At 57.9% G+C, this 27,642-nt stretch overlaps 1 protein-coding gene across 8 annotated transcripts in view; it reads right to left on the bottom strand.

Annotated features, from left to right (window-relative positions):
* The window catches only part of GRAMD1B (GRAM domain containing 1B), a 255,635-nt gene that overhangs the window by 125,846 nt on the left and 102,147 nt on the right, over window positions 1-27,642 (bottom strand). For 7 of the 8 annotated variants that reach the window (XM_080650482.1, XM_080650488.1, XM_080650489.1 and 4 more), the window contains one exon: window positions 499-564. The exons of the other annotated variant lie outside the window; for it this stretch is intronic. In XM_080650482.1, coding sequence (XP_080506608.1) covers window positions 499-564 — 66 coding nt within the window. The remainder of the gene's footprint in view (window positions 1-498; window positions 565-27,642) is intronic. 8 annotated transcript variants of the gene reach the window in all.

The following is a 27,642-nucleotide window of genomic DNA, read 5'->3' as shown; positions in this document are numbered from 1 at the left end:
CTCGCCCTTACCTCCCTCCCCTCGCCCTTACCTCCCTCCAGCACCCTTACCTCCCTCCCCTCGCCCTTACCTCCCTCCAGCACCCTTACCTCCCTCCAGCACCCTTACCTCCCTCCCCTCGCCCTTACCTCCCTCCCCTCGCCCTTACCTCCCTCCAGCACCCTTACCTCCCTCCAGCACCCTTACCTCCCTCCCCTCGCCCTTACCTCCCTCCAGCACCCTTACCTCCCTCCAGCACCCTTACCTCCCTCCCCACGCCCTTACCTCCCTCCCCTCGCCCTTACCTCCCTCCCCTCGCCCTTACCTCCCTCCAGCACCCTTACCTCCCTCCCCTCGCCCTTACCTCCCTCCAGCACCCTTACCTCCCTCCAGCACCCTTACCTCCCTCCCCTCGCCCTTATCTCCCTCCCCTCGCCCTTACCTCCTTCCAGCACCCTTACCTCCCTCCCCTCGCCCTTACCTCCCTCCAGCACCCTTACCTCCCTCCAGCACCCTTACCTCTCTTCCTGCACCTGGGGACTCAGGAACCTGCTGGCATCATCCTCATGGCTGCTCTGCTGGCTGCTAAGGAAAGACACAGGGTGCAAACCGTTAGGGACCAGCTCCTCTCTCCCCCTGGGGGAGCCATCAGCCTGCAGCTGGACAAAGAAGGGGGTCACCAACTTTAGAAATACAAGTTTCCAGGGCACGTTTGCACCGAGAGCACTGGCATCGGTGGACATGAGAAAGGACGAATCTGGGGGAGACACCCAGTGAGCACTGGGCGCACTGGGCTCACTGGACGCACTGGGAGCACTGGGCTCAATGGGCTCACTGGGCTCACTGGATGCACTGGGCGCACTGGGCTCACTGGACACACTGGGCACACTGGGCTCACTGGGCTCACTGGGCTCAATGGGCTCACTGGGCGCACTGGGCTCACTGGGCTCAATGGGCTCACTGGGCTCAATGGGCGCACTGGGAGCACTGGGCGCACTGGGCTCAATGGGCGCACTGGGCTCACTGGGCTCACTGGACGCACTGGACACACTGGGCTCACTGGGCTCTCTGGGCTCAATGGACACACTGGGCTCACTGGGAGCAATGGGAGCGCTGGGAGCACTGGACGCACTGGGCTCACTGGGAGCACTGGGCTCACTGGGCTCACTGGGAGCACTGGGAGCACTGGGCTCACTGGGCGCACTGGGCGCACTGGGCTCACTGGGAGCACTGGGAGCACTGGGCGCACTGGGAGCACTGGGAGCACTGGGCGCGCTGCGTCCTGAGATGATCCTGGGGCGGGAGGCTGAGCGGGGCCGTGGGGGAGGCCTGCCCAGGCCGTGCTCGCTCACTCACAGAGCACACGCCTTTTGTGGGCACAGCTGTAACCATGCACTTAGGTTCTGTCTCCCAGCAAGAAGTAAGTGAACTAGAAGCAATTTATATCACATTTCAAACACGGACACCAGAACGGTGCCATCCATGAAGCTGCAGTGGCTGGGCAGGAGCTGAGCACACAACGCCTGCTCCCACTTCCTCCCCACGAAGCACCTCTTGCCCCTGTTCACTGTGACGCGGCTGTTCACCGCGTCCCCTTTGCCAGGCCTCACGGACATGCAGGTCCTTGTGACGCAGTGATACACGGTGCTGCGGCCCATGGAGTCCCTGCACCGGACTGGCCTGCGGCGTGCAGCGAGCTCCCTCTCCTACACCGCGTGGCGTGTGCTGTGCTACAGCAGGCAGCCCAAGGACACGGGTCACCTTCAAAGCAGACACCGCCCCAGAGTGAGCCTCAGGGGAGGAACAGCGGTCAGACTGCCCAGCAGGCGGGAGAGGCAAGGGGTGTGCCTGGAGCCAGCGGCAGGGTTCCCCCACCCATACGGCAGGATCAGCACGTGGCCGCCTCCGGGGTCAAACCTGACTGCACCGACGACCATGGGCACCTACCCTCTCTGGCCCTCGAACCTGCAGTTCCGCTAATACAGGGGATCCCAGAACTCGATGGCCCTGTACCAGGGCTTCAGAAACAGAATTCTGAACTGACATTAGCACATTGTCCCGCTAGATGGCACTGTCGCCGTCCAAACCAGAACCTCAAGGAGGCCAACCACCCAGCTCTTCTGGAAGCAAAAAACCAAGACGCAGCCCCTGCCCGCCTCCTGGCCTTCCCTCTGCTGAGAAAGGAGCTCAGGTGGTAGAGACAAGGCAACAAAGCATCACCTTCAACGGCTATTGGTTCAAAGTAACGAAGAACCGTCTCCGCCCGCGTTTCCCTGACGCCACTGCACGCGTGCAGCAAGGGCAGCGCCAGCACAGGTGAGTCTGGGCCCGGAGCACGTGGCCTGGGGTGCAATCCAACTCCGCCCTCCCCACTGTACGACCCGGAGCAAATTATTCGGCATCATTTTCCTCATCTACACAATGGAGACAGCTCATGACAGCTCCTACCCGGAAAGCGACTGTGAGGATCCAGGAAGAACGTGTGTGAAATATGAGCAGCGCCTTGCACACACACCTGCATAGAGACGCTCGGACCCCTGCAGGCAGGCTCTGTGGGTCCTGGGAAAGGAAACTCCGGGTCCGAGAAGGACCCCGCTCTCGAGGAGTGACCATCGGGACGTCCGATCGGTGTCAGGAGACGATAGCTCTTCGCAGTGAACACTGACGGCTACAGAGACACAGGACAGAGAAGGAGCGCTCCTCTGGGCAGGTGACCGTCTCGCAAGGTGTGTGTCCGACACTGGGACAGACAAGCAGAGCGAGGAGAACGGCAGGTCCTTCCCAAACAGCTGCCATGTCCCGGCCCTGTGCTGAGATGGGCGTGCAGAGCTCCCGTCCGGAGGCACAGTGCGCCCGGCACCGCGATGCAGCCGCACGGAGAGGCGCCGGCGCAGGCGCAGACACTCCCCTGGGGGCTGTCAGGGAGCCCATCGGGGAGGCGAACACGAGCAGCGGGGGCTGCAGGTGAACCCCGGACGGCGATCGCGCCGAGCACGGCGTCCTCCCTCCTCCACAGCCAGGAGGTGCGGGCCTCTCTCTCCCAGGTTGGAACTCACCTGTCAACCGTGAGTGGCTGCCAACCACGCTCCACGCAGTCCCACGCCATCACGTTGCTCAGCAGAATGTCAGAGGCTCGGCCACCGCCTCACCCTCTCACATCAACGCCTGCATGTGGACGGTCCTGTCCGAACGCGGCCACGACTTCGGGTTCACTAGGCCCGAGTCACAGGACATTATAGTGACGCCCGGGCACAGGCAGCTCCTCATGCTCCCTCAGCGAGCTACATGCCCTGGCTGGGTCATGACCGCACCCCCGCCCCCGCCCCGGGGCCTGCAGGGGAGGACGAGGGGCCAGCGGGCAGGGCTGTCCCCAGCCAGGGCCTCAGCGAGACAGGTCCAGTCTGGCTCATCGGCTTATGAGGCCGAGGAGAGCGTGGTGGGGTGCAGCGCGGCACTGCGGCGGCAATGTCTGCTGGAAAGCCTGAAACACGCTCTCAACAAGGACCTGGAACCCGGCCTGGGCGCCAGGGGCCGGACACTGGCTTCGCACCGCCAGGAAGGGGGCTTCGCGAGCCCCACAGCGCCCCCAGACGGCTAGAGAGCACGTCGGTGACCCAACATCCTGCTTCAGGCTTCAGATTCAAATCACCATAGCAATAAATTCGGGAACACTGCGCTGTGTTCCAGAGGCGGGGACGCGCTTCCTTAAATTCCAGAACATTCCTGAGGGGAAGGAGTTGAAGGAAAGCGAGTCGGGACCCTGGTTTTGGTCTTCACCAGCAGCCGGGGCTTGGCGCTTGGCCTAGAAGGTCACGGTAACTGGCCACCGGGGAGGAAGGGCAGAACCCCAGGCACCGGGACGCTGGGCAGTGAGGCTGGGTAACCCCGGTCCGCAGACCCCCGCCCCCCCCCCCCCGCCCAGGACCCCTGCGGAGGCGCGGGAAGGCGTCCTGGTGCCTCTGGGGGCGGTGTCGCTGTCAGGAGAGAACGTGGCACCTGTTCCCAGCCAGTGCTTCGTACTAGAAAGAGCTTTCTCCCGCAGACGCCGAGGGGCCTGGCCACCCACGCCCGGGGCCTGGAGCGGGGCACGGCCGCTCGGGGACGCGCAGGCTGTCCCTTGTACTTCCAGGGTCTGACGGAGCCGTACACTCATCCACACGGAGGCTGTGCGGGTCGGGCACGCCTCTGCTTTTGGCGAAATCAGAGCAACCTACTATGTCGGCACCAATTCTCTCATGCTATTGGAAGCTTCAAAAGGCTCAGGGTCACCTTGATTGATATGCCTTTGACGGTTAAAAAGGAGGAAATGAAGTATTTTAGGCAGTGGATGTCACAGAACTAGCATGGAGACAGGCACGCCTGCCCCCCCCCCCCCCCCCGCACCCCCCTTTCCGTGTGGTTCTCGCCAGCTGGCACCTTGGCGGGTCACGCACCCGCTTAGCCTGCTCCCCGAGGGATGGAACAACCTGTACGGGACTGCGTGGTGAGCACGCACAGTGTCCGAGTTCAGAATTTGGAGTCAGACAGACACAAGCTCTAGTCCTGACTCTGCCACTTACTTAGGGTGACAATGGGCAAAAGAGTCAACGTCTCTAAGTGTCAGGTGTGGGTGTATCACTGGCCTTAAGCGGTTCCGTGGGGACGCGAATGGCAGAAACCCCCCACAGAAAGCGCCGGGGCCCTGGCAGGCAAACGCACCCAGGGCCCCAGTTTGGCACACACGGATTTAACACACTGAATGCTTAGGAGGAAGGTGACGGAAGAGACCCTGTAGTACAATGTTGAGATCATGTAACCGGAAACGTAGCGCTCGTCACCCTGTCACCCCCAGAAGGGAGAGCTGGTTTGCGGGCGGAGCCACACGCCCTGCAAATGACTGGCCTGTCCCGTCAGGGTCACCTGAAAAGGTGTCTGCGGGAGAAAGGCGGCACCGAGAAGCAGAGAACAAAGAGAATCGTTTCTGTTTGCCATCTGGCAAGCTCGGGAAAGCCCAATAATAGAAGGCAAGTAAACAGAAGTGATTCGGGGCACTGCCCATGACTGCCAGCTCCTTACACAACACACCTGAATGTTTCCAAAAGCCGCTCAGAAAACAGCGCGCTCGGGTGGACACGGACCATCTGTCTACAAAGTCAGCAGGACTCCTGCTTCCTGCCCCCGTGGGAACCCGCAAGGGGCACAGCTGGTCAAAGAGTCGATGATTCAGATTTCAGATAAATACCTTCCAACGCATTCACATTTCTCTACGGAATGGTTCTTCTGCCTGTAAACATCATGTCCCTGTCAGGGGGAGGGAGGGGGGACAGACGGAAGGAAGGATGGAAGGATGGACGGAGTAGGGAGGTAGGGGAACGAATGGGAGAGTGAGCGAGCCTGGCATGTGGCTCAGTTGGCTGAGTGTCATCCGTGCACAGAAAGGTCGCCAGTCGATTCCTGGTCAGGGCACAGGCCCAGGTTGGAGGTTCCTTCCCTGGGCCAGGTGCTTACTGGGAAGCAACCAATTGATGTTTCTCTCTCTAAAAATCAATGAAAGCTTACTTTTTTTAAAAAAGAAAGCTCTCTCCCTCAAATCCTTTATTTCTCAAACCCTCAGGGCATTTTATTGAAAGAATATCCTACTGCCAAACGTCCATCAAGACTGCATCAGAGACTATGCCATTCCTTGGCCCCTCCCCAGGGTCTGAACCTGCCCAGAAACGTGCATTTCTCAAAAGCCTCTCAGGGATCCTGGTGGGCACCCAGGACGAAGACCCACGGGCCGCCACACTCACTGCCTCTGCTTCCTCGCCACCAAGTCATTCATCAGCCCGCTGCACCTGGCCGCACCCCACCGCTCCTTGGTTTCATCAGCCGGGACCCTGCTAGCGCCAAGCCAGCGGCCACTGGTGCACCCTACTCCCACTGGACCCCGGGCAGCTCTGACCCTGACGCGTCCTCCCCTTCTTAGGCCTCACTCTTCTTGCCGTCCACGGCACCACCCTCTCCGCTCGCAGGAGCTGATCTTCTATGGGGACCCTTCCTCCTCCAGCTTTATGCCCAGGGAACTTCAGTTAGAAGGAAACTGCAATAATGTTTACACAGTAAGCCCTCAATTTCCACTCGATTTAATGGACTTCGGATACAACGGACAGAATTACTGGCCCGTATGTCATATGTGAAAATTAACACCCTGTTAATTTTAAAACGCTTTTAACCAAGGTTTGCTTATAATTAAATTAACAGGTTATTTTTTAAATTATTAATTCACTGTTATTTTATTTTTATACTCTCACCTAAGGATATTTTTTCCATTGATTTTTTTTTAGAGAAAGTGGAAAAAGGGAGGGAGACAGAGGGAGGAAAGGAGGGGAGAGAGAGAAAGAGAGAGAGAGAGAGAGAAACATCAATGTGAGAGAAACACATCGATTGGCTGCCTCCCACTCGTATCCTGAACCAGGGCCAGGGATTGAACCTGCAACCGAGGTATGTGTCCTTGACCAGAATCAAACCGAGACCCTTTGATGCATGGGCTGAAGTTCACACCAACAGGGCAGGTCACTGTCATTTTTAAGAAATTTTATCAAATAGGCCATACACGGGAAAAAACATTGCAGTAACTTCACCGACATAATAAATATTACATGTCCACAAGTATAGTCTACATACTTAAATCGAGCCACCGCCCATAAGCAATGTTCTGGGAATGATTATCACGTGATCACACCACAACCTAGGCGGTATTGTCGTGTGGTGTGACTTTCTGCAGCAGCGTTATCGCTCGCCGGCCCGAACTCCACAACCCGGGGAGTAAAAGAACCGCCTTCGCTGGGGCTGAAAAAGAAATAAGTCAAACCCACTGCATGCTCAGGGAGGTGCGTGGCGTTGAGCAGGTTCTCACAACATGACTGCCATTACCCTCGAAAAGCAGCACTTCTCGGGAAGCCACCCTGATGGCCACCCGCTCCACGGTCAGACCTCCCGGTGCTTCCCCCGGGGCGCTGGTGCTCCGCCCACCCGCCATCACCCCCCGCCCGGCTTCGCTCCGGGGCCCAGAGGACAACTCAGCCCCCAGGTTCTGTGAGAGCAAAGACCCCGCTGGTCGCTCCTGCGCCCAGCACCGCGCCCAGCACAGGCCGGGTGTGCAGCGCATCTGACACATGAACGCCCAAATCTCCAGCCCCGTCCCCGGCTCTCTGCTTCCACCCGACACTCGCGGCCATTCCTGTGGGTGCTCTCAGCCACGCCCAGGCCACATGCCCCGTAACCACGTGCCTGCAGATGCTCAGCATCTCTGACCCTCGGCGCTGCAGCTCCCTGGGCCTCCTGGTGCATCAGGCCCCGCCCCGGCCTCAGGGAGCCCCCATCAGCACCAATTCCCGAAGGGCCAGGGATTCCTTTATTCCCAACAGACCCCGCCCAGGCCCGTGCTCTGGGGATGCCAGAGTGAATTAGACGGCCGCGACCCTGCAGATAAGGCAGCCACTGTACGGAAAGCCACCGGGCCGGCACTGCCCGCTAACGCCGCCCTCCTCTGCCCCACCGTGCCCAAACCGGGCACCCTCAGCGACGCCACGTGAGGACGCGGCACCTCCCGCGGGGCCTCGTGGCGAGTGGAGGCGAGCGTGGCTCTCCGAGTAGACGTTGCTGGTAAGCGTTTGCAGGAAGAGTTTGAAGCCCACGGCTCCAGCTCTTTGGTTTGCCTCCTTCTTTCTGAAATGTCCGTGACTTTTACATTTCCATGCCAATCCTTGGCTTTCATGGATACAGATAACCAAGCTTTGATGGGGAAAAATGGACGATTCTCTCTAAGGCTCTGCTCTTTTTTATTTTTTATTGACTTCAGAGAGGAAGGGAGAGGGACAGCTTCTCAGCTCAAACTCTCTTCACCTGCCCTCAGCCAAAGGGACTCGCCGCTGTGTTCCAGTTCCCCGCATGCTCTAGTGCCACCTACCAGCGTCACAGCGAACGCTCAGGCCCTCGGGAGCGAGTGAGCACAAGCTGACCAGGCCGCTCGGTGGTCAGCCTCACTCAGCCGGCAGCCGGAGCGCCCGAGGTGCCGCCCAGAACCTGGTGGCTCTGGGAATCCGGCTGGACCCGGGCAGTGGGCCTCCGGCCAGTCTGGCCCTCCCTCCCCCCAGCCCGGGGCCCCTCCCGCCTCAGGACACCCCTCGCTTCCCTGGCCGTGGACAGGGCGGTGCTGGGAGCTGCAGGCTCGCAAAGGCCACTTGGTCCACAGGTAACCCCAGGCCTCGCTTGGGACAATCATCTTGATCCTGGTCCCGGTATCCAAACCGCTCAAAAGGAGGAGTTAAGTTCCTTTTCCGTTAATTTCCTCGCACAGGCAAGTCGGGGCTGCCCAGCGCACAGGGGGAGCCCCTGTTTGGCTGCCACACGCCCCCACTTCCTCCACAGCAGCCGCCCTTCAACCAGGTTCCCAGCTGCCGCACTGTGAGCGATGACTGACACCATGCAGCCCGTCTCCCAGTTAACACGCGTGTGTGTGCATGCGTGCATGTGTGTGCGTGTGTGTGCATGCGCACGTGTGTGTGTGTGTGTGTGTGTGTGTGTGTGTGTGGTGCAAGGCACACACCTCCCACTCGGAATGCCAGGTGGCGTCCTCTCCACGCCGGGATGACAGAATTCAAGCCACACATGCCATGCTTCACGTCGTCCAAGTACAGAAAACACACGTGTGGTTTCTGCTTGGCGTTGGGATTCTGGAAGCCCTTAAGGACCCCCTTCCGGGAAGCTCACACTTAGAGACACACAAACTGCCACTTGCTGTGTCTCTTCTCAGCGCTTCTTGTTCTCCGACCCCTGGAAGGCTTGCCCAGAGCTCCGACCACAGTCCCCTTCTCACCTCAGCACCCCGTCCCCACAGTCTCACCCAGACCAGGGCTCACTGACCCCCAACTTCCACCGCAGCTCCGACTGCTTGCAACAGCACCAGGTCCCCGAATCCCGCTGCTTCCAGGGTCGCCAACACCCGGGCTCCCCAGGCTCCTCACATCGAAAACTGCCCCCCACCCACCCACTCATCTCTTCTACCAAATAGCCTGCCCTGCTAGTCCACTACCTGCACCGCCAACCATCTGCTCAGCTGTCCAACAAAGAAACTCGGAAGAGTTGTGGGAGCTTGCTCTCCCTGCCCCTGCTCCACCCATCCCTAAGTCCCGCTGCTCCTCTGACGCGCCCTTTCCAGCAGCCTTCCCCACCCCACGGCCCCTGCCCGGACCGAGGCCAGGCCAGACTGGCTGCCTAGGAATCAATCGCCCGGGAACTTGCTTATGGACAGGCTCCTGCCCCTCACTTGCCCTAGATTCTGACCCACGGGGCTGGGTGGGATCCGAAGGGCTTTTAACACACAGCCCAGCTTGCTGACTACGGAAGCCCTAGCCTACTGCAATAGCCCTCACTGTGCTGACACATTTTTAACGCCAGCTTGGGGAGAGGGGCTGCCTTATACCACTTGCTGAATTCGGGGTGTGAGCGTTCCCACGCCAACACGAGGAGCCTGATCTCACAGTTGGGCAGCGCTGTGCACAGGGGCGAGGCCGCGGTGGCACACGGACAGGCCTGCACCACCTACTATCTTCTGAAACACCAGCACGCTCTTCCTGGCTGAAGTCCTTTGATGGCTTTCTCAGAAATGACAGTCCAGAGACCTTTGCCTCACACACCAGGCCTCTCACCACATGCCACCAGCTTCCCCTTCCGCTTCCTCTGCGAGCCTGGGCTGAGCCCCGGGTGCACGGAGCCGCTGTGCCCCTTCCAGCGTGCGCATGCTGTCCCCTCCGCCCTAAATGCCTCTTCTCTGTGACCCCACAGCCCCCACCTCAATAACGGCATCTGCCCCTCAGGCCACCGGAGCCCGTGCCCCCCAGAGCCTGGCTGTCTCCCTCTGACGCATTCATGACCTGATTCAGGGGTTCTCACGGATTCTCCTTGGACCCGCAGCTCGGCTCCCTTGGAGCCACGACAGACCCGAGCCTGAGCGGACCACAGTGGTAATGTTGGCTCTGCCCACACCTTCACCATACATTGGCGACATCAGAGAAACCTCTAGTGCAAACAGCGGCTGCTTTTCTCCGAGTATTCAGGATACTGCACGCTAATACGTTCTGTCTAACACCAAGAGGAACCCTTCACAGCTAAACAGTGCCTCCCAGCTACAAAGTGCTCCACAAACTTCCTTCCCTGGTCAGAAAGCAGATTATATACACACTAGTGTCCTGGTGCATGGATTCGTGCACATTGAAAGGAAATTAATTAGAAGAAATATTTTAATATCACTACTCGCCCTTTCTCTATAATAGAAGTGTCAACTAAATTCACAATTGACAGTGACGGATTGAAACACACACGTGCGATTGGCACCAGTGAGAGCTTTATATGTATCGTGCATGCACGAATCAACTTAGCCTTTTGTATATATACTAGAGGCCCGGTGCACGAAATTCGTGCACGGCGGGGGGAGGTGTCCCTCAGCCCAGCCTGCACCCTCTCTAATCTGGGACCCCTCGAGGGATGTCCGACTGCCCTTAAAAGGGCAATCAGACATCCCTCTCACAATCCAGGACTGCTGGCTCCCAACTGCTCGCCTGCCTGCCTTCCTGATTGCCACTAACCGCTTCTGCCTGCCAGCTGGATCACCCCCTAACCACTCCCATGCCAGCCTGATTGATGCCTAACTGCTCCCTTGCCAGCCTGTTTTCCCCTAACTGCCCTCCCCTGCAGGCCTGGTCACCCCTAACTGCCCTCCCCTGCAGGCCTGGTCCCCCACAACTGCTCTCCCCTGAAGGCCTGGGTCCCTCCCAACTGCTTTTCCCTGCAGGCCTGGTCGCCCCCAACTTCCCTCCTCTGCCGGCTTGGTCACCCCTAACTGCCCTCCCCTGCAGGATTGATCGCCCCCAACTGCCCTCCCTTGCAGGCCTGGTCCCTCCCAACTGCCCTCCCCTGCTGGCCTGATCACCCACAACTGCCCTCCCTTGCAGGCCTGGTCCCTCCCAACTACCCTCCCCTGCTGGCCTGATCACCCACAACTGCCCTCCCTTGCAGACCTGGTTGCTCCCAACTGTCTTCCCCTGCTGGCCATCTTGTGGTGGCCATCTTGTGTCCACATGGGGGCAGCCATCTTGTGTGTTGGAGTGATGGTCAATCTGCATATTACTCTTTTATTAGATAGGATAGAGGCCTGGTGCACGGGTGGGGGCCAGCTGGTTTGCCCTGAAGGGTGTCCCGGATCAGGGTGGGGGTTCCCTTGGGGTGTGGGACGGCCTGGGCGAGGGGCCTGTGGTGGTTTGCAGGCCGGTCACACCCCCCAGTGACCCAAGCAGAGGCCCTGTATCTGGGGTTTATTTATCTTCTACAATTGAAACTTTGTAGCCTGGAGTGGAGGCAAGCCTTCTGCTTGCTCTGTGGCGGCAGCCATTTCTTTTGTGATTTATGTATCTTCTATAATTGAAACTTTGTAGCCTTAAGTGGAGGCCTGGGCTGGCCAGGGCTGCAGAAGCTTGGCTTCCTCCATTGCCGTGGGCAACCCTAGCCTCCTGCTCTTTCCAGCTCCATGGCTGCAGCCATTTCTGTTTGGGTTTATGTATCTTCTATCATTGAAACTTTGTAGCCTTGAGTGGAGGCCTAGGCCAGCAAGGGCAGGCGGAAAGCTTGGCTTCCTCCATTGCCAGGGAAACCCAAGCCTCCCTCCTGCTCTCTGTGGCTGTAGCCATCTTGGTTGGGTTTATTTGCATATTCGCTCCTGATTGGCTGGTGGGCATGGCTGGTGGGTGTAGCGGAGTGCTGGTTAATTTGCATATTACTCTTTTATCAGATAGGACTAGTGGCCCGGTGTATGAAATTCGTGCATGGGAGGCAGGGTGTCCCTAGCCAGGCCTGCACCCTCTCCAATCTGGGATCCCTCAGTGGATGTCCCACTAAACCGGCAGTTGGACATCCCTCTCACAATCCAGGACCGCTGGCTCCTAACCGCTCGCCTGCCTGCCAGCCTGATCGCCCCCAAACCGCTCCCCTGCTGGCCCGATTGACGCCTAACTGCTCCCCTGCCAGCCTGATTGCCCCCAACTGCCCTCCCCTGCTGGCCTGGTCACCCCCAAGGCTTTTATTAGTATAGATATGACCCTTCACAGAAAATTTCACTAACCCTGCTTTACAATAAGGGCTTGATGATTGAATCATTGGGGCCAGACACCAAGATTTCTTTTCTTTGAATAGTGGAGGTAATAATTATCTTGTCTTTAAGTTGCCCTGAACATCAAATGAGATAATGACTTAGAAAAGTATAAAAGCACCATATAAAGACAACTGTCCTTTTCATGTACTGAAAAGACAGTGAAGTGATAAAATGAAAAAGACTATTTTTTTCTCCCCCTTTCTTCCTTTACAGCTTTTATTTAAACTTTGAAATTTATAAAAATTTCACTCCAATTTTCATTTCTTTACATTCAATATTATTTTGTATTGGTTTCAGGTTTTACATTAGTTACAGAACAGTGGTTAGACAATCATATACTTTACAAAGTGTTCCCCGATATTCCCAGTACCCACCTGGCATCATACCATCATTACAACACTATTGACTATATTCCCTGTTTAAGTGACAATGGGTTTATAGGTTCCTTCAATCTTTCTTTTGTGTTGCTTGTCCTTCCTTTTCTTTCTCACTTCTTCCCTCACTTTCCTTATATAGTATCTCAATTGGCCCTCAAAGCTCAGTGAAGGCGCTGGGACAGCTTAATCCATGTTACAGACCAGGACACTGCGGCCAATTCCAGTTGGCTGTGGAGCCTGACTCAGCGCACAGGGAGCCCTCACAGCCATGCTCTCTGCCCTTCCTGAGGGGCAGCCGCTGGGCAAACCGAACAAACCTTCCCGTCAGGCTTCCGAGCCTCGTTCTCAAGCACCTCTTCATCGCGGACGCTCCACATTCTTTCCTCTCCCCGGTCCCCGCCCCCATTCTTTACTGCCCCCCTTCTCCGGAGCAGGTGGTAGGCTTCGCACTCATCACGCAGGTGTGTGCCTCCGTGGGGCAGGGCGGCGCGGGCTTGCTTTTGGGCCAAGGCGGGAGCAGGAGTCGCCGCCTCTGAAGTGCAAAGGCCACCTGGGCGAGGCCCGGTTAGCGCCCGGAGCGTCTCTGAATCCTGTCAGTCAGTCGGGTACCCTGCAGTGCGGCACCCCTCCACTGAGGTGGCACCGCCCCTCAACTCCCGCCTCAGGGCTGCAGGTCCGCGCCCCTCTGCCCAGGCGTCCTTCCATGCCCCTTGTTCCCCGCCAGGCTGACCCGCGTCTTGGGGCCACTGCAGATCCTCGCTCTCTGCAGGTGAGGCAGATCCCTGCCCGCCCGCCCCCTTCCCCGGCCAGAGCCCCCTCCAGTGCACCCCCGCCTCGCCAGGTTTTTGCCTTTGTTCTATGGCATTGGTGACAGCACACTCCTAGCAAGCCTGGTACCCAGAGGGGCACAGGGTCAGTTCTTTGCCCAGAATGTTAGAGGTTGCAGTCGCATTTGCAGATGTCGCCCAGAGCCTGCTGGCGAAGGCAGCACCTGTGTGGGGTATCCTCATAGAGGGATGGTGCGGCACCCCTTGGGCCGCGGGCCGCCTGCCTCCTGGCCGGCCGCTTCGCAAAAGCTCGCCTGGGAGCCGCCCCTCAGCAGCCCCGCAGTCGGCCTCGCACCTCTGCTAGGTTTCCACCCTCACCTGGGTCACCTCCTTTCTCCCACGTTCGGCCTTCACCCACCCCTCTCCTGCAGTGCTTGCGCTCCAGGCCCGAACCAAGGCCAAGGACAAAGCCCAAAGGAAGTGAGTCTTGACCCCCACATCCCATTCTCTGGATTTCCTCCCGCACCTCCTCTCTGTCACATCTTGAACGGGCACCCTGCGGCCCAGCCACATGGCCTCCAGGCAGCCTGGTAGAGTCGGTCTCCGCGAAGCTGTGGATCTGTGGCCAGAGGCCCCGCCTGGGTCTCAGCAACCCCATGCCTGCTGGAAAGGGCTGTTGGAGGCGGACCGGAGCCCGTCGGTCATTAGCTCCCCAACTCCAGAGGGGGCACCACAGGCTCATGTCCCAGCCACAGGCCCCGCTCTCCTCTCACCCCCCCCCCACCCGGCCCTCTGCCGAGTGGCCGTGACCGTTATGGAGTCCCGGCCTGATTTGCATATTCCTCTCTTATTATATAGGATAGAATAAACTTGCTTAATTAGACCTGCTTTCTGATGTAGCTAAACTTTTTCCAGCCCAGTGAAGCACCCCAACTTTTCTTTCAGGTAATTGTCAGCAACAGCAGTAAATATTAACAGGAAGCAGATTATTATTGCAGATCACGCAGGGAGAACAAAGGGTGAAATATTTAACTGCAGCAGTGTTTGACTATATTCTGCGCAGTGAGAAAACCTGAAGTCATTTTCAAGTTCTACCATTTCTTACTCCTTTTCAGTCAGTCAAGTTTCTAAGCTTTCTAAATCTCCGTTTTCTGACTAATGAAAAGAAAATAATAATATACTTTACAAAGTGTTCCCTGATATTTCCAGTACCCACCTGGCATCATACCATCATTACAACACTATTGACTATATTCCCTGTTTAAGTGACAATGGGTTTACAGGTTCCTTCAATCTTTCTTTTGTGTTCTTGTCCTTCCTTTTCTTTCTAATTTCTTCCCTCATTTTCTTTATATAGTATCTCAATTGGCCCTCAAAGCTCAGTGAAAGCAGTGGGACACGCTTAATCCATGTTACAGACCAGGACACTGCGGCCAATTCCAGTTGGCTGTGGAACTTGACTCATCTATAGACAGGCTCCAGTCTCCAGTCTACCTACTCCAGGACTTCTGTCAGGATCAAATGAGATGAGGCACGGGAAAACACTTCACAGACATTTGGTTACAGTGTGAAATGTTTCCACTTGGCTATAAAGCAAGTCATGCTCCTGAGTTGAAGAAACTGCAAGGAGGCTAGTCGCTAGGGAGAGGAAGCCGGGCATTGCTACGTGACGTCATTACCCAGCACCCACAGCAACCATTTCTGGGCTGGGCTGTGGGCCGCATTCTGCGCTCGGCAGCATTGGCTGCTATTTGGTGGGCTGACGCTCTGGGGTGGTGGCGGGGCTTGTGTCCCACTTGAGGGAAGTTGAATGTTGGTTTGTTGGTGCCAGGTCCCTGGTGCCGCTTCTTTGTAATTGGCCAGTGCGGGTCACGGCAGCTCCTGCGTTGAGCATCTGCCCCCTGGTGGTCAGTGCACATCATAGCTACCGGTCGGATGGACACTTAGCCTTCTACATACACTGAGTGGCCAGATTATTATGATCTCTGAATGCATAATAATCTGGCCACTCAGTGTATATCCTATCCTATCTAATAAAAGAGTAATATGCAAATTAACCATCACTCTGCTACACTCACAAGCCACGCCCACCAGCCAATCAGGAACGAATATGCAAATAAACCCAGCCAAGATGGCTACAGCCACAGAGAGCAGGAGGGAGGCTTGGGTTTCCCCGGCCCTTGCCGGCCTAGGCCTCCACTCAAGGCTACAAAGTTTCAATGATAGAAGATACATAAATCCAAACAGAAATGGCGGCAGCCAGGGAGCTGGAAAGAGCAGGAGGCTAGGGTTGCCCCCAGTGATGGAGGAAGCCAAGCTTTACGCACACCCTGGCCGGCCCAGGCCTCCGCTTAAGGCTACAAAGTTTCAATGATAGAAGATACATAAATCCAAAAAAAAAAAAAAAAAATGGCTGCCGCCTCAGAGCAAGCAGAAGGCTTGGCTCCGCTCCAGGCTACAAAGTTTCAGTTGTAGAAGATAAATAAACCCCAGATACCAGGGCCTCCGCTTGGGTAACCAGGGGTCATGGCCAGCCTGCAAACCACCACAGGCCCCTTGCCAAGGCCGCCTCACGCCCCAAGGGAACCCCCACCCTGATCCTGGACACCCTTCAGGGCAAACCAGTGGGCCCCCACCCATGTACCAGGCCTCTATCCTATCTAATAAAAGAGTAATATGCAGATTGACCATCACCCCAACACACAAGATGGCTGCCTCCATGTGGTCAAAGATCCTGCCCCCATGTGGACACAAGATGGACACCACAAGATGGCCAGCAAGGGAGGGCATTTGGGAGGGACCAGGCCTGCAGGGGAGGGCAGTTAGGGGTGACCAGGCCTGCAGGGGAGGGCAGTTGGGGGGGACCAGGCCTGCAGGGGAGGGCAGTTAGGGGTGACCAGGCCTGCAGGGAAGGGCATTTAGGGGCAAACAGGCTGGCAGGGGAGCAGTTAGGCATCAATCAGACTGGCAGGGGAGTGGTTAGGGGGTGATCAGGCTGGCAGGCAGAAGCAGTTAGGGGCAATAAGGAAGGCAGGCAGGTGAGCATTTGGGAACCAGCAGTCCTGGATTGTGAGAGGGATGTCTGACTGCCCGTTTAGGCCCGATCCCACTGGCAGTCGAACATCCCTCAAGGGGTCCCAGATTGGAGAGGGTGCAGGCTGAGCTGAGGGACACCCCCTCCCCCGTGCACGAATTCCGTGCACCGGGTCTCTAGTATAATAAAAGGCTAATATGCAAATTGTTCCCTCGACCAGGAGTTCGACCAGCAGGCAGGCCGGCCAACCATCCATGTCCCCTCCCCCTGGCCAGGCTGGCTGACCCCACCCATGCACGAATTCATGCACTGGGCCTCTAATACACACACACACACACACACACACACACACACACACACTGAGTGGCCAGATTATTATGCGTTCAGAGATCATAATCTGGCCCCTCAGTGTATATAGATATACACACACATTTATACACACACATATGTATATATTCTGATCCCCACTGCAAAGATGACAAAAATAAAGGCTCGAGGGGACACGTGACATGTCTAAGAGCGACTTGTTGGTGAGCCAAAGGATGAGATTTCAGTCCAGGTTTTCTGCCCCTGAATGCTGACTTTCACTGACAATGCTGCCGCAGCATTCGCTGGGAGCTGGGAAGGGGGTGGCGGGAAGGACCTCGGTGATAAGACTAAGGGAGGCCTGAGTCAGGGGCCGGGCTGGGTAGAGCCCGAGTGGTTCTGCTGACGTCACCTCTCCTCTCCGCCCTGCAGGAGGCAGCCCTCCCTCGGCCAGGAAGCAAGCACGCCTGGAAGCCCAGTGCAGCCAAACCTTGGAACAAAAGGGACAGGCGCTGATCTGAGGTGGGGCAGTTTGCAAAGAACGGCCGCGAGGCCAGGCGTGAAACCGTGAAATAAACAAGTTTCTGACCATCTGAAAAGCAGCCTGTGCCCACGAGTCCAGCTGCCCAGCTCCCAGATGGTGAGGGCCATCGGCAACCCAACGAGACGAGCCGCGTGCAGGGAGAGGCAGGGTGCCCGCAGCTGGAGCCCGGCCGGGGGAGACTCCAGGCCAGTGACAGCTGGCCTGACGCCGAGGAGGAGGCTTTGGTGACCGAAGAGGCCGCGCCACCCCCTCAGGCGCGGGCGGGACTGGGGGCAGGTCAGCGCAGATCAGCAACGCGGGTGCCCGAGGGCCTCTTCGCAGAAATGGTTTATGAAACCACCACAGGGCGGGTCACTGGACTCCCCTGCCAGCTCCGGCGGAAGTCGCTCGGGTCAGGAGCCAACCTGGAGGAGACTGAGTCAGCCGATTCCTAGAAACACCTGAGGAGTTCCTGTGAGAACACTTTAGAAACCCAAGGAAAAGCGGCCAGCATCTATCTGACATCCGACTGAAGATCCAACTCAAGAGTAAGTACAGATTTCTATGACTGTGTTTCCCAACTGATCATTTTGTCACCACCTGTCTGTTCCCCTCCCAGGAACACAAACCAAACCCCTCAAACTGGAAGTGCAGGAGTGCTGAAGGGAAAGGACTCAGAAAGCCTGCATGTGCCCTGGGGCCGGGCAGAGGCACCAGGGCAGGAGAGGCCGGCGCGCCTGGCAGGGGGTGGACACCCGGGGGCAGCAGAAACCCTGCAGACGATGAAGGGAGTGGGGCACCGGGCCTCCAGGAGCACTGCAAGCTGCGCTGTTTCCCAGAGTCCTGCCTGCTCCCCCCACTTCAGTCCTGCCTTAGGCCCAGCCCCACCCCACCCGACTCATTGCCCCTTAGCCCAGGAAAAAGCTGGTTTATGGGAAAACTGCATCTTACTTTTTTCCCAATGAGAAGAAGTAAACACAGTCCTAACCAAATACTTCGGTCAGTTACCCTCACGGGAGCCCTGGGCCTGGAGAAGCAGCCGGCGGGACTGAGGCAGCACCCCGGTACACCCGCCGGATGGTTTCCGCCACGCCGTTCCCACACACGGTCAAGTGCCACGTCGACTCTGCCAAGCATTCTGGCAACCTGCTGCTGAGGTGCCAGAGGCCTCGCCCTAAGACAGGACAGGATGCCCAGCCACCCTCAGGGCCGCTCTGCTCTCCTGGTCTGCCAACCCCAAACGACTCAGCAATGACGCAGTGACGAACAAGCACAGCCCAGCTCCTGATAGAAAGGGGAGAAGCAAATGCCGGAGGTGCCAGGCCAGGGCGGGCCTCCCCCGCCAGTGCTGCCCGCCGCCGCCGCCTGTTCTGGGAAACAAGCGGACGAGGCCGCATGTTGAGCGGAAACGGCTCTGCTCCCCCCAGGACAGATGTCCACCCTCTGCGCCGAGGGAGGCCTTCCCTGGGGACAGCCGCCGACGCCACACCTGCTCCCCTCGGTCACTTGTCACGTTTTAGAACTTACATGTATTTGTGCGACTTGCATTGACTGCCTAATAGATGCTGATGTAATAAAAACAACTCTGTTGTTGAGCGAATGAATGGACAATAAGTGAATGAAAGGAAAGCCATCAGGAGCAGAGGCCAGTCCAGCTCAGCACACGCGCAGAGACCTCAGGGCAACGTCAGATATTCCCACGGTCTGTACCGTACAGAAAAGGGTCTGCACGCCAATGACACAGCCCAGCGTCCTTCCCGAGGGGCGTGAATGCGGGCACGGTTGAGATTTCCATTTCCGTCAGCGCCCATGGGCAGGCTCACGGTCCCTGCCCCACAGGCTGCAGGAACAGACGAAGGCCTGGGTTGCCGTGCCACAGGCACGTGCCAGGACGGCCCGGGTGCCAGGCATCGTGGTAAGTGCTGGGCAAATACAAGGAATAATTACACTCGGTGCCCAGTCTGTAGGTCACTTTCCAAAGGGTCAAGTGCTACTGAATGAGGAGACCACGGTAAACTGCTTCCATCCGTGTCCACGCGGACACCTGCTCTGCCTCCTGTCAGTCCCAGCGGCCAGTGTCAGCGCCCCCTTTCCTGTTCCTCCGCCCGGGCTCCCAGTCTACGGGGCTGTGAGTGGCACCGTGGCCTGGCTTCCCGGGCTGTCGTTACGCTGCACACGGAGGCCTTCCTGTTGGCGACCCTCCGGGCCTTGGCTTCCCCTAGAAGAGGAGGACAGAGCCAAACCCCAGAACAGCTGCTCTGGCGCCCGACAGCTGCCCCGAGATCAGCGAACATCCGCGTCTCCGGGTCCTGGGCCAGGTCAGAGCAACAACCAGTCTGCGCCCGAAGGCCCAAACTGGGGACAGGAAGGCCCACCCTCCTGGGAGGCCTCAGCGGCCCGCCAGCCCCCAGCGCCCCCTCCATCCATCGCTTCTTCACATCGGGTGCAAGACCTTATTTCACAACTCCCGATTTCCAAGTGTCGAAAACAAACCAAGTCCCTTTCAGCGATGTGATGTGTCCAAGTAACATGTTCCCCAAAGGTGGGGAAAGGCTAAGCACCATGTGCAGACTGTACCCCCGCCCCCCGCCCCGACCTCGGTCGACCATCAGCCACAGAGCTGCTCCCAATGTGGTCCTGCAGTAGGAGGCCTTGTTTGGGGACAGACGGACCCTCTCCACCTAACACGCCAAGTCTGACTCCCCACAGAGACCACCCCTAGGAGACTGGCGTCTTGGATCGCTGGGCATTTTTAATCTCATGGAAGACACGGGCGGCATAAAGAGAAAAACACGAAGGAAGCCAACACAGATAAACGATCCAATACCAACAGTCCAGAGGTACATAAACGGCACACGATGAGGTGCAGTCATTCAGCTTCAACAGGGCGTCTCGCTTTGCAAAATGATTTCTAATAGAATTTCATGAAAATCAAATTTCCGTACAGTCCTTTATTCGTTTGATTATTTGTTCATTCCCTAAATACTATTTACTGAACTCCTACTGCGTTCTAAACAAACAGCTTGGCAGGCACCAAATAAAACAAACACCGAATACAGCGACTCTGTCCTCACATCTCACCAGCCAGTAAGGGTACAGCGTAACCGAACAATCACAGGTCAGGAACACAAATGCAGTCACTGCCTGAGTCCTGGGGGAAAGGCCGAGGAAGCTCAGATCCAAGGAGGAGGGCTGAGGGCAGCACGCTGGGTCCGGGTCACAAGCATGGAGCTCTCTCTACGGAGGAGCATGTCTGCGAAGACCCGGGAAGGGACGGCACTGAAAGGTCGCTTTGGCGGGAGGCAGAGTCTGGGCGCGCGGTAGGTGAACAGGAGGGAGCAGCAGGGGGCCCCGAAGAGCGCTGCCTGGGCTGCAGAACCCAGGGGCAGGGCTGCGAGGCAGTCAGACGGACAGGATGGTGCTCGAGCCACCCCCCCGGCTGCTGGCGGCCGGGAGATGGGACAGACGTGAAGGACACTTCCTCCTAGGCAGAGAAGCCTCGCGACACCGACGGGCCCCTGTTTCAATGCAGGGAGCAGAGTGAGAGGGACCGGCTGGCGGGGAAGCTGCTGGGTCAATCTGGGATGGACACGCTGGGTTTTGAAGAACATTCCTGTGGAAATGTCCATTCGCCAGTTGGATGGATGAGCCTCAGGCTCAGAAGAGATGAGTCTGAGATATAGGTGAGAGTCAGCATCATATAGGAATGATTTAAGCCAGGGGAGCAGACAGAATGGCCCTTTAAGGAGAGTGTGTGGGTTTAGGAGGAGAGATAGGGAGTAGAAAGGAGGGGGAGGAGGAGCAGGAGAAATCAAAGTCCTGGGGTGAGAAACTAAAGCACCCCAATATTGAAAAGACAAGAGGAGCAGCCCACAGTGATCAAACCTCGTCTCTGGCACCCACCATTAGATTAGAAAAGTGGCCTCTCACAGATGATCACAGAAACAACAAGCCACTATTCCAGTGGCACCCAGAGGCCTCACAGACCCCCCAAAAGTCTCACTTAATTGTTTATTAACACACCTAGAGGCCCAGTGCATGAAATTCGTGCACAGGGGTGTGTGTCCCTCAGCCCAGCCTGCACCCTCTCCAATCTGGGACCCCTCGAGGGATGTCCAACTGCCCGTTTAGGCCCAATCCCAGTAGGATCGGGCCTAAACGGGCAGTTGGACATCCCTCTCACAATCCAGGACTGCTGGCTCCCAACTGCTCGCCTGCCTGCCTTTCTGATTGCCCCTAACTGCTTCTGCCTGCCAGCCTGATCACCCCCTAACCACTCCCCTGCCAGCCTGATTGATGCCTAACTGCTCCCCTGCCAGCCTGCTTGCCCCTAACTACCCTCCCCTGCAGGCCTGGTCACCCCTAACTGCCCTCCCCTGCAGGCCTGGGTCCCCCCCCCAACTGCCCTTCCCTGCAGGCCCGGTCACCCCCAACTTCCCTCCTCTGCCAGCCTGGTCACCCCTAACTGCCCTCCCTGCAGGCTTGATTGCCCCCAACTGCCCTCCCTTGCAGGCCTGGTCCCTTGCAACTGCCCTCCCCTGCTGGCCTGATCGCCCACAACTGCCCTCCCTTGTAGGCCTGGTCCCTCCCAACTGCCCTCCCCTGCTGGCCATCTTGTGGTGGCCATCTTGTGTCCACATGGGGTCAATCATCTTTGACCACATGGAGGCAGCCATCTTGTGTGTTGGAGTGATGGTCAATTTGCATATTATTCTTTTATTAGATAGGATTAGATAGGATAGAGGCCTGGTGCACAGTGGGGGCTGGCTGGTTTGCCCTGAAGGGTGTCCTGGATCAGGGTGGGGGTTCCCTTGGGGTGTGGGGCAGCCTGGTTGAGGGGCCTGTGGTGGTTTGCAGGCCGGCCATGCCCCCCGGCGACCCAAGTGGAGGCCCTGCTATCTGGGATTTATTTATCTTCTATAATTGAAACTTTGTAGCCTCCAGCGGATGCCAAGGCAGGCCAGGGCTGCAGAAAGTTGGCTTCCTCCACCATCGCCGGGGGCAACTCAAGCCTCCTGCTCTCTCCGTGGCTGCAGCCATCTTGGTTGGGTTAATTTGCATACTCGCTCCTGATTGGCTGGTGGGCGTGGTTTATGGGTGTAGTGGAGGTACGGTCAATTTGCATATTGCTCTTTTATTAGATAGGATTCTCCAAGTCCATGTACTCAATTCTGTCTCACAAAATGAAGAAGAAATGTACACTCTCCACTTAGGAAATGAGGAAGGGGCCCAGGCCCAGAGAGATTCAGTAAGCTGCCCAGGACACACAGGGACAATGAGTGAGCAGAGCCAGCCTCCCCTGTGCCGCCTCAGGCCCCGGGGACGATGCTGACCCAGGGAAAACCGTTCCCTGCCTGCCCTCAAAGGCACGGCGCCGCCTGTGTTTTCTGCTTCACTGATGAAGACATGGCTCCATCCTGGGCAAAGGTGAGCTCCGGGACATGGGGTGGGCTGGGCAGGGTGCATCTGTGGAAGACCTGTATTCTAGAGCCCTTTCTGCCACTGACCAGCATCATGGTCTGGGACTCCTCTGTTTGCTCAGAGTTGAAGTGACTGCACGGACCCCACCACCGTGAAAAGCAGGTTCCCGAGACACAGAGCTGGGCCGTAGGGACCGATGGGGCAGCTGAGTGGGAGACACGTGGGCGACGTGGCAGGGAGACCGGGTCTGAGCACCCTGCTCCCCTCCCTCCCAGCAGACCTTCTCCTCAGACTTACTTTTTCTGCTTTAGCCTGAATTCCGCATTCTACTGCGATTACGTTCTCCACGATGACCTGCCACACAGGCTGTGAGTTCCTCCGCCTGCGGGTCCCAGCACCCGGCACCAGGCACCCAGCACCCAGTACCGCCCCGTGCCCGGAAGGACCAGCCAGTGCTGTGCGCTATGAGAATGACTGCTCCCAAGTTAGCACCACCGGCCACTCTCTCTGAGGCTAAGGACAAGGCATGTCGGGATACAGGCGTTCTGGGCAGCAATTCAAGCGCGAAGAAGTACCGAGAGGGAGAGGACTCCTGAGAGCTTTCTGAATGGGCAGGCCAGTTTCTATCGCTCACCTCTAAGACTTGCTCTGTCTGCCATGTGTGTGGCTGCCGATTCCTCCAGGAAGCCCACAGGACCGCAGAGTCCCCACTAGGAAAGCAGGGAAGTCCATGTGGGCAGACGAAGCCAGGGCTTCCCTCAGAATCTGGAAGGAACAGCCCGAGGTACCAATTCCGAGTCTGCTAAGAAATATTCCCAAAGGACAGTGAGCAACTATCCTCTCAGCTACGCTGAGGACAAAACAAAAGAAAAGGAGTTTGGACTGTACCATGGGGGACGTCAGGACTCAGTGAGATCCCCGGTAGGGCTTTCTCAACAGTGCGGCCCGGACCACGTGGCTCATTACAGACTAGAGACAGCACATGCTGTCACCACGCCCAGGCAAGCTGCGCTCCGGAGCAGCCCCCTGTTCAGAGCAAGCTTTCCCACGGCCACGCCGTCCAGCCTGAGAATCAGCGGGAAGGCCAGGAGCTTCGGAGCGTCCTGACCCAGCAGGGACGAAGGCCCGTCGGACTGAGCAGGGTGCCGGGGGTCAGGGCAGGCCTGGGTTACGGAGCATAAGTGGCATCGGCTGTGAGGAGGGGCTCCCCACGTTGGAGAAGCATCTCAATCTGATGGCACCTCCACAAGCAGAGTTTCAGAAACTCCTTTGCTCCTTATTCCAGACCTGCCATTCCTCAACCCACAGACCTTGCTCTCCCTGACCTTCAATTAAAAAGAAAATCTGAGTCCTAGCCGGTTTGGCTCAGTGGATAGAGTGTCGGCCTACGGATCAAAGGGTCCCGGGTTCGAATCCAGTCAAGGGCACATGCCTGGTTGCAGGCTCCTCCCCGGCTCAGGCCCTGGTCGGGACTTATGCAGGAGACAACCCATCCATGTGTTTCTCTCACATCGATGTTTCTCTCTGACTTTCCCTCTCTTTTCCACTCTCTAAAAATCAATGGAAAAATATCCTCGGGTGAGGAATAACACAAAAAGGAAGGAAGGAAAGAGGGAGGGAGAGAGGGAGGGAAGAAAGGAAAGAAGAAAGGAAGGAAATCTGAGAACAAAGAACAGGGAGAGAGTAACACCAAACAGGCTAGATGGGTTAGCTGACAGTGGTCGGCAAACTCATTCGTCAACAGAGCCAAACATCAACAGTGCAACGATGGAAATTTCTTTTGAGAGCCAAAATTTTTAAACTTAAACTTCTTCTAACGCCACTTCTTCAAAATAGACTCACCCAGGCCGTGGTATTTTGTGGAAAAGCCACACTCAAGGGGCCAAAGAGCCGCATGTGGCTCGCGAGCCGCAGTTTGCTGACCACGGGGTTAGCAGGGTAAAATGATCGACTATTTTCCTCCTCCCTACTATCCAAAAACTGTGTATTAACTTGCTATTTCATTACATACACAATATTCACTGTCTTTTATAACATAAAAATTTACGTTAATCAACGAGCTGGAAGACCCCGGGAGAGACTGAACCAGGTGTCACTCACCTAACCGTCCGTCTGTCAGTATTTTCCTAACTGCTGGGGCACATTTCGCAAGGTCACCACCCACCGTGCCCACGCCAGGCCCAGGAAAGCCGTTTCCGTGGTTGCAAAAAAAGGGAAAACCAGGTGGGCTGTTCATTGTTTTTGGTGGCGTGTTGTGTTGTGCTGTGTTTTGTTTGTCCCTTTTCTCAGCCCCCTCATTTCCTGACTGCACTTGCCAACCAGCTGCAGCAAGAGGAACCCTCTGTGGTCAGACTGGGGCAAGAGGCACCGCTGGGAGCAGCGCGTAGCTGTGTGGAGCGAGGGGCCTTCAGAGGAACGGCGGCGCCCCGCGGATGTGCTGGTCAGAACTGGCCCAGACTGGGAGAGAGGCCTCCGCTCCAGGCCGCGACCCCGCTGTGCCTCCACGGTGGAGCTCATGGTTTCCGTTCTCTATCTCGTCCAATCAGAGCATGGACAAAAGTCGCCTCATCTGCCCAAAGCACCGTGCAGGCCCCGCGTGAAGGCTGTGGGTCCCCGCCTCCCGCCTCCGCAGTGGTCCTGGCTGCGCACGGCTGGGGATGGCTCTGCACGGTGCCCTCTGAACCGCAAATCCAGACACGGGGTCTGAAAACAGTATCTGAGAGCACGACTACCTCAGGGGGTGGCACACGGCGCCCGCAGTGGCAGATGGGGTGGCAGGCCACTGCCCATGTCTCCTTCGCCAGCTCGGAGCGTCTCCCTCGGCCTCCCCCTCCCACCTGAAGCCACTTTTGGTTTCCGCCTGTGCACCCAATGGAAGCTCTCCCGGCTCTGAGACGGACGGTGCCTGGGCTCTAAAGGCAGGCGCACACAGGCCCCACAGACGTTTAAAAGCTGTATCTGCCTTCACAGCAGGTCCAGCAGCCCCTTGGCGAGTCACCACAGGGTGGGGCTCCGGCTCAGAAAAGCCGCCTGCGCACAGCCACCAGCGGCCACCCGGCTCTCGGCTCCGCTCTCGCAGGCGGGCGTGGTGAGCACTGGGGTCAGGAAGGAAATTCCCCTCCAGCGGCCTAGCCGTTCACACGCCTGAACGAGAACGTCAGAGCTACCCTAGACGCAGTTACCTGTAGCCATCATAGCAGCTGGCGCACAGATAACACCCGGGAGAGAGTGACCGAGCAGGCAGGACTGTCACCTGTTCACACACCCCAGGATGGCCCGTCTCGTCTCTTGCCTAACATGTAACTGGCACCCTGAGTGCACAGCCACCATGGAAACAATCAATACCAATGCCAGCGAGGAACCCTGCCAGTGAGAAGGAGCCCACAGGGCCCATCTCTGCCTCTCTGTGTGCACCCCCACAGCCAGAGGTCAGCTGCTCCCAAGGACCAGTCCGACCAGGCCAGTGGCGGTGTGTGGCCACGACCCTCCTCCACGCTTCCCCTCAGCAGCCACCCTGCCCTCTGACCTCGCTCCACCTTCCTGCAGAACCTCCCCTCCACCTGCAGGTGAGCAAACACCGGCCCAGTGCCAGGCCCTGGGGAATGGTACAGCGTCCGGCTCAAATCTCATTCTTGCTGCTGTTCGTTCAGCCAGGAGCAAGTTATCCCTGAACTTCAGGGTTCTCGGCCCTAAAACCCGCCGTGGGGGGTGGCGGTGAGGATTAAATGTGATTGTGCATTTAGGGCGCTTAGCAGAAAACTTGGCACAAAGGAAGGCCCAGTCCCTGGCCTCAAGGAACCCCGGGTCTGGTGGAGATTTCGCTAGGTGAACCTCACCCGGCACTGATCACTTACTCAGTCTGCTCGCAAACCACAGGCTCCCTCAGCATTTGTTTGATGCTTTGTGTTAGGTTTCTTCTCTCCCACACTCCCTGTGCTTCTCACGCCTGGCAGGCAGGCAGGCACACGGCTGAGGGGCAGAGCACGGCCCCCCTCCCCTGGAAACTGAGCTTAAACCGGAAGCAAGACTTGCCCTACAGGTAAGAGGAAGGGGCGGAGAACCGAGATAAATATACCAACGACATGTATTCATTTCCTGCAAGCCCACCCTCCAGCGAGGCCGGCACCAGGCAGGTAGCCGGGCCTGCCAGGCTGGGAGAATCACGAAGAGGCACCCCCCGAGGTCGGAGGCGTAGCTAAGCCTGAGCCGAGGCTCCAGGGTGACAAGACTCTCCCGCTGCTGGCCTGCTGGACTGTGAGCAGGCGTGACAGGTTACACGGCAGCGGGGACAGACCCGCCAAGGGGAGATGGAGCCAACGGGGTCCTACAGAGGGTGCGGGAGAGAGGGAAGCAGAGCAGCGCTCCTGGGTGCCCGCATCAGCACCCACTCCCACGTCCTCCCCCCTGCTCAGCTTCGCTCCCCGGCAGAGGGTGCACATGCCATCCTGGAAGATGCGGCTCCGTCTCACTTCCGACCCTGCCACGGTCCCGCAGTCAGAGGAGCTCTGATCCTCAGGTCGTCCTCACCGCCTGCCGGCCACGGGCCTCCGAGACACACAGCACGGTCCTCACAGCCTGCCGGCCACGGGCCTCTGAGACACAGCACGGTCCTCACAGCCTGCCGGCCACGGGCCTCCGAGACACACAGCACGGTCCTCACCGCCTGCCGGCCATGGGCCTCCGAGGCACAGCACGGTCCTCACAAACACGGTCCTCACAGCCTGCCGGCCACGGGCCTCCGAGACACACAGCACGGTCCTCACAAACATGGTCCTCACCGCCTGCCGGCCACGGGCCTCCAAGGCACTCAGCACGGTCCTCACCGCCTGCCGGCCACGGGCCTCTGAGACACAGCACGGTCCTCACAAACATGGTCCTCACAGCCTGCTGGCCACAGGCCTCCGAGGCACACAGCACGCACTCCCAGGCTCACCTCACCGCCTCGGCGGCACCTGCAGGGCTCAGAGGCACGGCCAGCAGACACGGGAGCCATCGAGTGCCACGGTGGCAGCACAGTCCCAGGGCACAGCTGTGGCCTCCACTCGCCGCCCAGTTCACACAGAACAGCA

The sequence above is a fragment of the Plecotus auritus genome, assembly GCF_963455305.1.
Source record: "Plecotus auritus genome assembly, chromosome: 13".
NCBI lineage: Eukaryota > Metazoa > Chordata > Mammalia > Chiroptera > Vespertilionidae > Plecotus > Plecotus auritus.
The sequence above is the reverse complement of the archived record's forward strand: the minus strand, read 5'-3'. Positions and strand labels throughout refer to the sequence as shown.